Source organism: Rhagoletis zephyria, unplaced genomic scaffold, assembly GCF_001687245.7.
Source record: "Rhagoletis zephyria isolate East Lansing unplaced genomic scaffold, Rhagoletis_zephyria_1.1 Rzeph_scaffold_04140, whole genome shotgun sequence".
NCBI classification, from domain to species: Eukaryota; Metazoa; Arthropoda; class Insecta; order Diptera; family Tephritidae; genus Rhagoletis; species Rhagoletis zephyria.
In genome coordinates this window covers 30,268-43,562 of record NW_016161223.1, presented here as the reverse complement: position 1 = coordinate 43,562, position 13,295 = coordinate 30,268, and the positions used below count along the sequence as shown (strand labels likewise).

Genomic DNA, 13,295 nt, shown 5'->3' with positions numbered 1-13,295 from the left:
GCTGGGTTATGCAAAAGACGCCAAATGTTAGCTGATTGTGTAGTTCTTGTGCATTTGTATGTGTACATATAAGAAAAATAGTGCGATAAGCACTTCACAGCTCAACTTTATTTTACGGTTTATTTATTAAAAATTTTATTTTAATTATGTATGTATGTTTAAAAATTTCCATTTTTAAAATCTTTATTTCTCCAATACGTATGTACATACATATGTATGTACATTCGACTGCATCACCAAAAAAAGATGCGGTTTTCCGCCGGGATTACAAAATTTGTTATATTTTAAGACGTTTCTTAAAGAACTTTTTGAAAAAAGTCACCTCAGATGACAAATTAGATTAAGCTTAAAAAATCTGCATAAAAATATTTGAAAATCTTTTCAACAGAATCGTAAGAATGAGATTTTTGATGCTGTTTTTTTACTTCTTTCAAAGATTGGTTTACGAAAAACTTGAATAGCTGTTTCAAAAATGTTCTGATTTAGACATATGGGATCTCAGTAGAAAGGTATTTTCACACTGTTTTTATTTCTGACCAAAAAACGTCATTCGTGTCCCATTTTGTTTTTTCGAATACCAACACATCTTAATTCAACTTTGAGTGACGTTCGTTCATCCTACCTTTCTCTTTCATCCTTTGAATGAGTTTATTAGCAAAGAAATAAAAAGGGTGAGAAAATACCTTTCCAATGACACCTCTCGAGTCTAAATCGGAAGAGTTTAGGTTCAGTTATTCAAGTTTTTCCTATATTATCTTTGAAAAAAGTTAAAAAACAGCATCAAATATCGCATTACATTCCGTTCAAAATTTTTTTCTATTTTTTTTTTAAATATTTTTATGCAAATATTTTAAGCTTAAACCATTTTGTCATTTGAGGGAATTTTTTTCAAAAAAAAATCTTGAAGAAACTATTTTTATTCATAAAAAACTCCATTTTTGGAGGTATTTTCAAATCGGTCCAGCTTACTTAAATCTTAATATTTTTCCGAAATATTTTGGTGGACGTCTTAAAATATAATAGATTTTATAATTCCAATGGAAAAATAGTAGCGATTTTTTTTTTGTATGGGGAGTGATGCAGTCTAATGTACATACTACATATGTAGATATTTATTTGTATAAAAATTATAGTAGGCTTTGCATCAGAAGCTTTTCTTCTATTATGAACAGCCTTCGTAGTCGTATAGGTATCCAAAGGAACTAAAACTATTTTCCATAAATGGTTCTTTGCCAATTTAGGGCGGCTATTCGGATGTTCCTAAAACATATCTCATGTTAGAGGTGAGATGTCTTAGATGTCAGTGAATTGGATTATGCTATAAAAAGATTGTATATGTGTGTTTAATAAAGGAATAAAAGATTGAAGTTCTTTGCACTGAAAACACTCTTAACGAATTCAAAACACTGCTTGCGCTTGTTCTTAAATTATGGGTTTTAGTCTTAACTGATTAATACCGCCGGCTGATTGAAAGATCGGCCTATCTCGGCAGCCGGTTCGAAAACGCTGTTTCTCAGCAAAATTTTAAAAAACACCCTTTTTCAGAATTTGATTGAAAAACGACTTGGACTAAAACTTACATTTTTTTCACCAGAACTTGAAATTTAATTTAATTTTATATTTTATTGCATTTCGATACCTGTGTGGGAAATCGACCTATCTCGGCAGCCAGTTCGAAAACGCTCTATCTCGGAAAACTTTTCGAGAATGCCCTATTTCACAATTTGGTTGTAGAGCGCCCTTTCTCAGATTTTGATTGATGAACGCCCTATCTCAGCTGCCGATTCAAAAAACGCGTATTTTCAGCTGAGATACGACATTTTTGACCCAAATTCTGAGATAGGTCGTTCTTCAACCCAATTCTGAAATAGGGCGTTCTTCAATAAAATTCTGAAGTAGGTTGTTTTTGAAAAGTTTTCTGAGATAGGGTATTTTCGAAATGGCTGCCGAGATAGGTCGATCGTCCACTCAGGTGTCGATTTGTAAGTGCCGGTTCACATGGTTGCCACCGGTTGGTACGATTTATACAATTTTATTTTAATTATTGGCATGAACAGTTAGAATTGGAATGCTACACCAGAGATGGGCAAAGTGGTTCCCAGTCGTGGGGATTGGCACATTTAGGTGCTAGATGAGATGTAAAATCAAGAGCCAGCATGAAGGGGGAAGAGCGTATTGAAATTTCTTGCACTCCGACTCTCATTACCAGGGATCGGATTTTTAGGACCTAAAAACCTATAAAAAAAGCAAAATAAAATAACGAAATAGGTTGGAAAAGGAAAAATAAAATAGCGGAAAAGGCACTGGGTATTGCAAAAAAAGCAAAATAAAATAACGAAATAGGTTGGAAAAGGAAAAATAAAATAGCGGAAAAGGCACTGGGTATTGCAAAAAAAGCAAAATAAAATAACGAAATAGGTTGGAAAAGGAAAAATAAAATAGCGGAAAAGGCACTGGGTATTGCAAAAAAAGCAAAATAAAATAACGAAATAGGTTGGAAAAGGAAAAATAAAATAGCGGAAAAGGCACTGGGTATTGCAAAAAAAGCAAAATAAGGCCTAAAAAAAGACAGAAAATACGAAGAACAATAAAAAAATACATTTATTTTAGAAATGTTTATTTTACAAGTAAAAAGAGAAAAACCAAGAACTGAAATGTATAAATGTAAATGTGCCTGGATGTAGCACCATATTTGTTGTGTACTTTAATGAAAAAAGTAAGAAAGGCAAAAAATTTAAATTTTCACATTCGTATTTTTGGGGTTTTTATGACAAAAAATTGTTAATTTTTCTGCTAATTATATTGAAAGTGATATTTTCGCTAATTTGTTAACCGTCGTACAATATTTAGCTTAACATTTTGTATGTAAAATAACGGTAAAAATGGTTTTAGGAAGGCTATTTACTTATATATTTTTACCAGTTTAAAATCAAATCGGTGTAGTTAGAAATCCTCTAAAACCATTTTAATCATTGTTCTACATAAAAAATGTTCTTTACTATCAGCCTCATTGCGAGAGTGNTAAAATCAAATCGGTGTAGTTAGAAATCCTCTAAAACCATTTTAATCATTATTCTACATAAAAAATGTTCTTTACTATATTATTTTACGACGGTTAACATATCTTTTTAATCCCCTATATGAAATTAATGAATTTAAGATTTTTTAATTTTTTAAAGAAATATTAGAAGATCGCTGGCGCGTAAATTTTAGGGTACCAGTCTCGATTTTACCAGAATATTCGTTGCGTCTTTAAAGTCTCTAATTTACACAGCGCAACGAAAAGTGGGGTAAAAGAATTATCNAGTCGTACAATTCAGCCTAATTTACGACTTACGCAATGAGGCTGTATATTATTTTACGACGGTTAACATGTCTTGTTAATCCCCTATATGAATAAATGAATTTAAGATTTTTTAATTTTTTAAAGAAATATTAGAAAATCGCTGGCGCGTAAATTTTAGGGTACCAGTCTCGATTTTACCAGAATATTCGTTGCGTCTTTAAAGTCTCTAATTTACACAGCGCAACAAAAAGTGGGGTAAAAGAATTATTGCTGGGGTCTCATAGTATTTTTCTGAAAGGTAGCCGCTATGGTACGGAAAAAAAGAAAACTACATCGTCAGCATACAAACCACGATATCGATTTTTGTAAGTTTAGTTGTCTCTTAGACTGAACTTATTCTTTTTATCCAGTTTATTAACTACATGATAAAATGTCCAAAAATGTAAATTTTGAATTAATTCTCTATAATATTAAACGTAAAAGCTGCAAGAGCGATATGTTCATTGCTGAAATGTCAATAAAAACGCATAAAGTACAAATCTGTACTGTAATGTGATAATATTCCTCATAATCTATATACTTTTTCTAAAAGGTATTTTTCTGTTACCAAACGATATTCCCTTTAATATTCTATCAAATTTAATGAAAGATACATATCTCATTTTGAAGGGGAGCAGCTTCCGTACATGCGAAAAATAGTCCCGTTGTTCAGATTTAGTTATTTATTAAAAAAGGGGTTTAAAAGTTGAAAGCGGCATGCCTTCCATAATACTCCATCAAATTGAATGATTGAAACACCATTTTGAAGGACAACTTCGCTGGTTGAGGTAAAAGATAAAAACTTTTTAACAGGGTTGCCATTCGCCTAAAATTTTAGTGACTTAAATATATATCGAGTAAAATATTGCAACGTATTCAGAGAATGCAAGGCATTTAAATGCACTCTTAACCAGAATTAATAATTTTGAATAGGGTTGCCAAATATTTAAAATTTTAAATCTCTATATATATGTATACAAAAAAATTGGTTATGTAATACCGATCATAGCCATAGAATGAATTGTCCTATGTGAGCTGTAATTTTTGTTTCGTTTGTCTCTGCCCAAGGAAATTTAAAAAAATTTTCCGAATAGAAAATTACGGATAAATTGATTTTGCCATAAATTTTACATGAATTTTTTTTTATTTCTTTAATTTTGATCGTAATATTACCATTGAAATAGTTGTCCAGGTATAAAATTGTATCTATGCCAAGGTACATTGAACAGGTAGTATCAGTAGAGCAGCTGATTTNCAGGAGTACAAAAACAAAAATTTACATGTATTTTGTTTTTGCTTTGGCGGCATAAACTGTCAAAATCTGTAAGAGTGTGTGTAGAAATTCAAACAAAATTTTTCAATTTGATATCAGAAGCCGTGCGGCGAAACACATACACGAAATCAGTTGAGCTAGTAACACCACCTTATATAAATTCGCCTTGATCTATGCTAAACAATTATTTAGGTTAGAGTGCGTTGTAGATTATAGCCGGTTCCATTTACAATTGCTGGATTTGAACAATGTATTATGGAATTTTGATTAAAAATACAGCCTGATTATGAGTTTTATTTTCCTCGAATTGGTTCACTTATCACTTTTCGTTTCCCTGTATTCATTACGGATAGATAAGGTTGACAGGCCCTTCACGAGCGCACTCCCATCGTGAAAAAATCTTCCGCCACGAATTCAAAAGAAATACTATCAGCAATTCCGACGCATTCGTAGTTAGCCTCTGGTTTTTGTTCGTTTTATGTTTTAGTTCAATAATTCTAAATCAAAATAAAATAACTCGAAATCAGTGATACCATTATCACGAATTTCGAATTTGCGGGAGAATTAACATACAAATTCTTAGAAAACTTTAACTGCCTTATAAATCGAAAGTTGGTTGGTTGGAAAGGGTCGATTTATAAAGTTTTTTTAAAGCTATTTTATTTGTCTGAATAACGTATATCGATGGTCCTCTGCAATAACGACACAATTCAAAATTCAAAAAATAAAATCGCTTACTTCTGTTTAGTGGCCCATGACTCTAATCCTTGACTAATCCATGTGTAATCTTTAGTAAGGATTAGACAGAGATTAAACACGAATTTGCGACATGACCCACTTAACATTAGCAAGTTTTAATTTTTTGAATTGCGTCGTTTTTGTAGAGGACCATTTTTTTATAAAGCGAGTTAAGATTATTAATGACAGCAGCATTACTTTTGGTAATGAATTCGCCTTGATAATGTGTATACTCATAATTAATTTTCGTATTTTAAAAGCTCATACATTTCCGATGAATACGTTTTTATGTAAATCAAATACATACATGGTCTGACGACGACGATAAATCTATTGTTTTTAAAACGTGAAGGCCACGTCTTACTCCTCTTGTTATTTATATGGCTCAAACTTAATCCTGCTTAAACGAATGATGAAATCCAACAGAAACATCTGTATTTTTATTTCCCTTGGATTGTCAGTGACATAGAAGCCCGCTACGCCAGCCTTAAGCAATGTACTCTGCTGGTCTTTTACCTGGAAACGAATTAGAATCGATTAAATGTCAGTGTACTTATTAAATTTTTATTAAACTCCAAATTACCTTTTGATCCAACAATGCTATCAATTTCATATCTGTTTCACGTAACTTTTTTGCGTGTTTCACTTGCATAAGCTGTTCGATATGGCTTAATTCTTCTGGATCGGTTATCTTACTGCGCCACTCTTGCATTTCCAACTCAAAATCTGTCTCAATTTGCTTGCGCAGCGTTAGCAGATGCCTTTCTGTGACATTTTGTATTTCCATTAGTCCCTTGACTATCTCAAAAATGGTATCGTTTAGCAGGGAATTAGCCAGCTCGGTGAGTAGCTCATAGGAGATACGTATTTGATACTTCCTGCAATGAAAAGTTAATATATGTATGTATACGCTTCTGCATGTACATATGTACTTGAGTTTATTTTCTACACTTACTCTGGCAGCTGAGCATGCATCTGCTTCAACTGGTCAACCAGAAAGTAAAGTTTCCGCTGCAGTAACTCTGGAGTCAGTTGTGTGTAATCCTGAACCTGTGCACTGGTACTGGCATTGGAACTGCAAGCTGCTAAAGCGCTGGCACTAGTGGAGGGCAGCTCGGTTTCCATCGATGGTTAATTTTAGAAGATTTGCAAGATATTTTGTTCGTCAACGCAAAAACTCCTAATTGTTTACAAATTTTATAGCTTCTTCTTTGATGGTAAAACAAGATGTTCACAATAGTGTGCCACATGTGATTTTTAGTCTGTTCGACAACCTGATAATTATGCCTAATTATTAGAAATAAAGGATTTTCTTCAGTACAATTTTGTCGTATGCGAAATTTGTCAACAATTTGGCAGCCACTATGAATCAAAATACAAAAAAATTGGATAAAAATGTGTACTTAATTAACAACACTTCTCGGAAATTCAGATTCAGCGTATCAAAAACTTTGGAGCAAAATAAAAACTCATTAAATAACTCATAAAAACTAATTTTTTAATAAAAGTTATAACCGTTAAAGTCCGTGAATAATATTTTAAGTTTGAAATTGACTGAATAAAGAAGACCAACTGATTTTGTTCGAATTCCCGTTTAACTTCTAAGTCATTTTTCTTGAAAATTGACTTTCGAAGAGTAGATCCATTTTAACTTTTAATTGCAAAGCAAGAAAATATACACCTTCGCACGTAATTTTAGAAAATGTATTTTGAAAAATACTTAAATTGTCCTTTTCTTATGTTTAATGTTTGGTGACTTTGGACGACGTTACCATTTCCTTTGAGCGAAAAATAGAATGTTTACTAAAATAAATTTTGTATAAAAATTCATTATTAAATAAACCAAAATAAATATTGTGCATGATTTTTAATTATTCGCGTGCATGATTTTAATTATATTTGCGATTTGATTTGTCGGGCAAATAAAAAATAAAATTTATTAAACCATATATAAAAATCATTTTTTTAGTGATTCGATTTGTCGAGAAAATCAATATGATTAGTGATTTCGCAACTAAAAACAATTTTTTTTTATATAAAGCAAGTATGATTTTCAAGAAAATAAAGTGATTTTCACAATTCAAAATATTTTCAGCCTATCTCATATCATGCTTTTTTATTCACTTATGTATGTACACTGGAATGCCACAAAATAAGTCTCAGTAGAATTAGTAGTTACTTAAGCGAAATAGCACATTTAATTGAAATTTCTCTATTTATTTTTATAGATATTCTCATGTCCCGTTTGGGATCAGAAGTTCGTTGTACGTATGTATGTAGGGAATTTAAATTGTATTAAGTTTAAATTTTCATAACCAAATTAAAAAGAATACAAATTTTAGTTTACAAAGATACTTCTCAAGCCGCTACGATGCTAATATCAGGGCTACTTTTGTTTGAAAGATATACATATGTGTGTATGTAGATATATGTATGTATTTAGAGTTATTTTACGCAAATTATATATATATTTTTTTCACATCTAATAACTGCTTATGTATAGTATAAGTATGTTATATTGCCTTTGCCCTTGCGGTTCTACGATTCCGATTTTCTAAAATCTTAAACTTTTACGTGCTTTAACATTACTAGGCGTATCGTATGGATGTAATCTCTCCTGACAACGTTTTCTCCTCTTGCGCAGCTCAGTCGGAAGCGATTGTGTTGTGCGTGGTGTAACAACATTCAATGGACTGTGCACTGCTGGCATTGTATTGACGTTACTTGGTTCGTTGCGCTGCTGTTGGGGAGGTGGGGTGCTGCAGCCGTTATTGTTAGCAACTGTCGGTGATGGCGTATGTACCTGATTTATATTCATACGCTTAAAATAGCCAGGTAATCCCGAGGCTAAAGCATAACATTCCATTGTAACTTATTTGGCGAAATAAATAAAGTCTGTAAAATAAAAAATGTTTGCTTGTTTATGAGTCATGAACTGCAATGAAAATGTATAATTTACCTCTAAAACACCAGCATATCCTATTCCCGCTGAGGTATTACAGCTGCAGCAGAGGGAAGAGTTCTTGGTTAACTAATACAAATATAACAATTGTCTACTCTTTATATACGATTTTTTTTGGAGTTTCATAGTATATACCGTTTATTTATTTTCATACAAGTAGTATGTACTCACGGCAACCTTTTCTTTAGAGAATTTTCAGCTATTTGTCCTTGTTTTATGTGGGCTTATTTAATTTGGGATATATTAAGCACACCCACATACATATGTACATGCATACATATGCACGGAAGGTTAACTAACGCCTTTTTGATGCTTTGCCCTGTCTACCTCTATTTAGATTAAGATAACGAATTTTCAGCATANAGGTTAACTAACGCCTTTTTGATGCTTTGCCCTGTCTACCTCTATTTAGAAACATAACGAATTTTCAGCATTAAATTTATTTGAAATCCTAATATCCTGGCATTTTGAGAACTGCCACCAATTCTACCTGCAAAAGGTTTTCAAGTTTCTTAGAAGGACATCCCAGCCCATATGCAAATTTTTCGTGCCTCCGCGAAATCTTAAATAAAACATATGTAACTACGAAGTCATTCAAGGTCAATATGTATATTTTTTCTGGCACTATGTATATAATGAACAATGTTTTTTTTTTTTATTTGTGACAGCGCGCAACCGTTTACATACTTAAATTCAATATCCTCGCCTAATGGAACTTCCGTTAAGTATCATCTTGTAGGGAAATGACGCTTAGGGCCGGTAGCTCAAAGCCTGGTTGACATTAATCTCCGGTTAACATCGTTATTGACGTATTCGACTCCATGCATATAACACGGCGTCGGTAACGTCGATAAAGATATTTAACCGGAGATTTTAGCTTTGTTTCTTAACAGATAATTATCACAAACTTTTACTGGATTCTGCTGGAAAGCGTTTCTTAACACAAAAAATTTGCAGAAGAGAGTCAAAAAGAGAGCATAAAAACCGAGAGAGCTGCAAATTTCTGCTGGCAGTCATATGTTTAAGAAGCAGCTGTTCAAAATGCACAAGGAAAAAATTGGCAAGTTTATTTTACTTCGTTTTAATAAAACAAAATGAGTGCATCGTTATCAAAACACAATAGGGGTATTCTCTGAGTCTTGCAAAGCCCTTGCAAGGTGCACGGATTGCACGGTTTGCAAAGCTGTCCCATACGAAAACCGTTTTTTTCCGTGCAATCCGTGCAATCTGTGCACCGTGCAAGGGCTTTGCAAGACTCAGAGAATACCCCTATTGAAATATTGCAGAATGTAAGGATTTGTGCATAAATTTGAAAATGTGTGTGTGTGTATATATACTGTGATTGCAAATTTCTGCTAGTTTTCGTTTCTTTACTTTTTCCACTTTCGATCTCTTTGCGCGTAAAATTATACTCTTCGCCAATCTGCTATCAACAGCTGTAAAAAGTTAAGAAACACTCTTTGTGTCAACCAGGCTTTGAGCAACCGGCCATAAGTCGCTGCTGCTAAAAGGGTTGCCTACATTTTCTAAGAAATCGCAACCTAACCGATAAAATAACGTAAGAGAATTTTTTTCAAAATTTTCTTTTTGATGCAGAAATGCATCTAGATGCTTTTGGAATATTTCTGCATCAAAAAGAAAATTTTGAAAAAAAGGTCGCTTACATTATTTTGGCGGTTAGGGCTCGATATATATAGCAAAATAATTACTGTCGCACCTAAACAACCTTAAGTATTTCCTCGGGAATATATAGCCACATAATCTAATTGGAGCATGGACGTGGAAAGTGACTTATTTCAGAACTACTTTTGACAAGCCAAGAAAACTTGTGATCGCTGGAAATCCTTTAGAAAAGATAGCACGAACAAAAAAAAAAAAAAAAAAAAGATTTTTTGTAACCAGTTCTCTGAAAATAAGGAAAAACGTGGACGCGTGTGAACATATTCAGAAAAACTGCTTTCTTTCAATAAGAAAGCTGTGCCTTAAAGAGCCTTAAATTAGTTAATAGACCGTGGAGTAGATATTCAGGTTAAACCTTTAGCCAAAGGCTTATAAGAGAAACAGAATTCGTGGTCTTGACGGGCTGCAATCCAAAAGAGAAAGGATATAAGCAAAGTGCTACTATCGACACGTAATGTACGTTTACGTCGGTGAGTGTGGCCACTTTAATACTACATTTATGCGTAGGCCGATTCACGAAATAATTTCATAAATTCGGGTTAAAATTGGCTGCATAAACGCAATTTCATGAATTCAGATATGCACGAAAATTAACCATGAATTTCGGTATCAATTCATGAAATCGCAACGCCACGTTTCACAAACAACTGTTTACTAGGGTTATGACGTTTTTAGATCAAGGGCATGTAGTGGCATAACCATTTCTTGGTAGCAACGCCTTTAGCAAATTCAAAAAAGGCCAAAGAAACACAATCCTACTATTGAGTCTCCTGCTAGTGTGCTGCCACTTTTTCAAAACACCTCATTTCGAATCCGCGATTTATGCATAAACGGAACCCCTTTTTGAATTCGTCAAATGAAGAATTCACGAATTCTGTCACATAAACGTAGTACATATAAAAGTCTCATCAGAAGAGACTTTCAAACTTGATTTCCCAACATTTTTATTTTTACACATTGATGTTTCGGCATAACGTTTCGAATGAACCATTTCCCGTTCAAAGAAAAAAGGTTGGAGACTTCACTATTCACCTCATCATTTACATAAACCGCACTGAAGAAAAAAACATCACTGCTGATTTGTTATCAGTGCCGATTTTCGTTGGGCATGTTTGATTACACAACACAAGAACAGCTGTTTCGTTAAGTTGAGAATTATATACCCCAGCGGGTGGTGGTGGAGAAAAGGTGAGTAACTTGACTTTTGATTGCTTGTATGAGTATGTGTGTGTGGCTTACTTTTGTGGGGAGAGCACAGCGCATGAGATGCATTCAACATTTTCCTACATATGAGCGGTTTATTTTGAAAGTGGCATAAGTCACTTCGCACCTCTTGCGATTAAATGACCTGTTACTAGTATATGAACGCGTCGGTTATTCGTTCAACTGCATCAACGAAAGGGAAAAAGGTTTGTCATTAGTTTATGAAAATAGAACGATTTACAGGTGCACCCAGTTACAAGTAACCGGCCATTTAACCAAAATAGGTATGAAGTGACTTATGCCAGTTTCAAAGTAAACGGTTCATATCTGTGAGATACATACTACTATTGCTGTGGCGTATAATGTGGGGTGTTTGGCCGGCAATTCTGTCAGTTGATTGTCACATGCTGAGAAATTAACAACTATATAGGTTGAGGTGATATACTTTAAATTAAACATAGTACCTACTTATACTCAAGCGAAGCGGTGAGATAGATTGAAGAACTTATTCACTAAGTAGGAATATAGTAGAAACCAAGTGGTGGTAGTGGTGAATTATACAATATAATAAAATAACTCCAATCAGCCCCCCCCTGGTTGAGCACGTTGTTTTTCATTCAACAAAGCAGCTACATAACAATATTTTAGAAGTTTTTGGTGGAAGTGCACTAAATACCGAATTATGTTATGTAAAGTGGCTAACGAAGAGTAAAGGCATACGAAAGTGTTTGTGATATAAAGATTCTGAAATGTTTTGAAGTTGTGATGAAATTATAGTGAATTTTTTTTTCCTCTCGACGTCGAAATTAGAAAACACAATAAAAAGGTAAATAATACCAAAATAGAGAGAATAACTTATACAAATAAGTGCAATTTAATAAATACACATTTTTATTAAATAACAAAGGGCAGTGCTATTACTGTATCGTGCACTGAGGCCAGCGGCAGTGGCAGAGTTAAGGACAAGTGCGGTCGTTGGGACGAGACAAGGGCAAAGAAATTTACATTCGCGCATACATACATACATACAATTAAAAGAATTAAATTGCGCGACGCGGTTACGAGTGCAATTTTCTGAAAGCGATANTGGGACGAGACAAGGGCAAAGAAATTTACATTCGCGCATACATACATACAATTAAAAGAATTAAATTGCGCGACGCGGTTACGAGTGCAATTTTCTGAAAGCGATTGTCAAAGCGTCATTGCCGCATTTAAATTGGAAAATTTTGCCAACAATCACGCGCTTCTATCGCCTCCCTGTAGCCGGTCGACACAAAGGTGCAAGTGAAAATTTTCCACGGCCCCATATTTTTTGCAGTGCGAGCATCCGTAAAATGTTGACCGTGTCCAAAGGCCCCAGCAAGATTGTCGCCAAAACACGCCGAGGTTAGTAAAGTGCTATATTTTTTTTCGAAATAACAAAAATCACATTTCCGGTTAACAGTTCAATAACCGTTAGCGGTTGCATGTCCCTGAAATCAATAAGGACAATCGTTTTCTTTTTACAAATGCCAGTGAAACGAAATAAAAGTTGTTATGTCACACAAAAATCTCGAGGCATTCAAATACGTTAACCACACATCCCACATCCCATTGCCCGTCATAACCATAGCACATGTTTTGCTAGTGTGGTGTGAAATGAGTGTATTTTGTTGTTGCTCTCGCTGCTCTTACTGTTGCTGTTGCTGCTCATTCTATCGGGTTGTAAAGTACGGAAAATGCTCGTTTTCTCGAGAATACTCTGACATTGCGTTGGCGGCAGCACTCACACACTCTTTGGCACTACTGCCATGCGGTTGAGATGTGGAGGTCAGGCATGCTCGCTACCAGCTCCAGCTACTTTGTACGAGTAGATATGTTGAGTGCTGTTAGGTAGCTAGCAAAAACAGGCCCCCCAAACAGTGTTGCCAGAAAGTTATTTAAAAAAACTGTAAATTTGCCGAAGAAAACTGTATTTTGGACCAAAAAAACTGTAAGCACGTTTTAGGAACCGCAGCGAAGCATCAGCAAGGGTTCCGTAAAGTGCACAGCACAACAACAGCACTTAACGCCATAAAAACTCAGATAACACGTGGCCTAAACCGTAACCGCCCCTGTGAGAGAACAATTCT

At 34.2% G+C, this 13,295-nt stretch overlaps 2 protein-coding genes across 2 annotated transcripts in view; one reads left to right on the top strand and one right to left on the bottom strand.

Annotated features, from left to right (window-relative positions):
- Positions 1 to 5,497: 5,497 nt before the first annotated feature.
- Positions 5,498 to 6,558, bottom strand: gdl (gonadal protein gdl). Its single transcript, XM_017625622.1, has 3 exons — positions 6,292 to 6,558; positions 5,920 to 6,214; positions 5,498 to 5,852 (listed from the first exon to the last, which is right to left on the bottom strand). Exons 1-3 carry the CDS (start codon positions 6,459 to 6,461, stop codon positions 5,709 to 5,711), a joined length of 609 nt encoding a protein of 202 aa, XP_017481111.1. The 5' UTR covers positions 6,462 to 6,558; the 3' UTR covers positions 5,498 to 5,708.
- Positions 6,559 to 12,274: 5,716 nt separating this feature from the next.
- The window catches only part of LOC108370311 (uncharacterized), a 26,461-nt gene continuing 25,440 nt past the window's right edge, over positions 12,275 to 13,295 (top strand). The window contains exon 1 of the mRNA XM_017625623.1: positions 12,275 to 12,570. Within this exon, the coding sequence (XP_017481112.1) occupies positions 12,519 to 12,570 (52 nt within the window). The 5' untranslated portion in view covers positions 12,275 to 12,518. The remainder of the gene's footprint in view (positions 12,571 to 13,295) is intronic.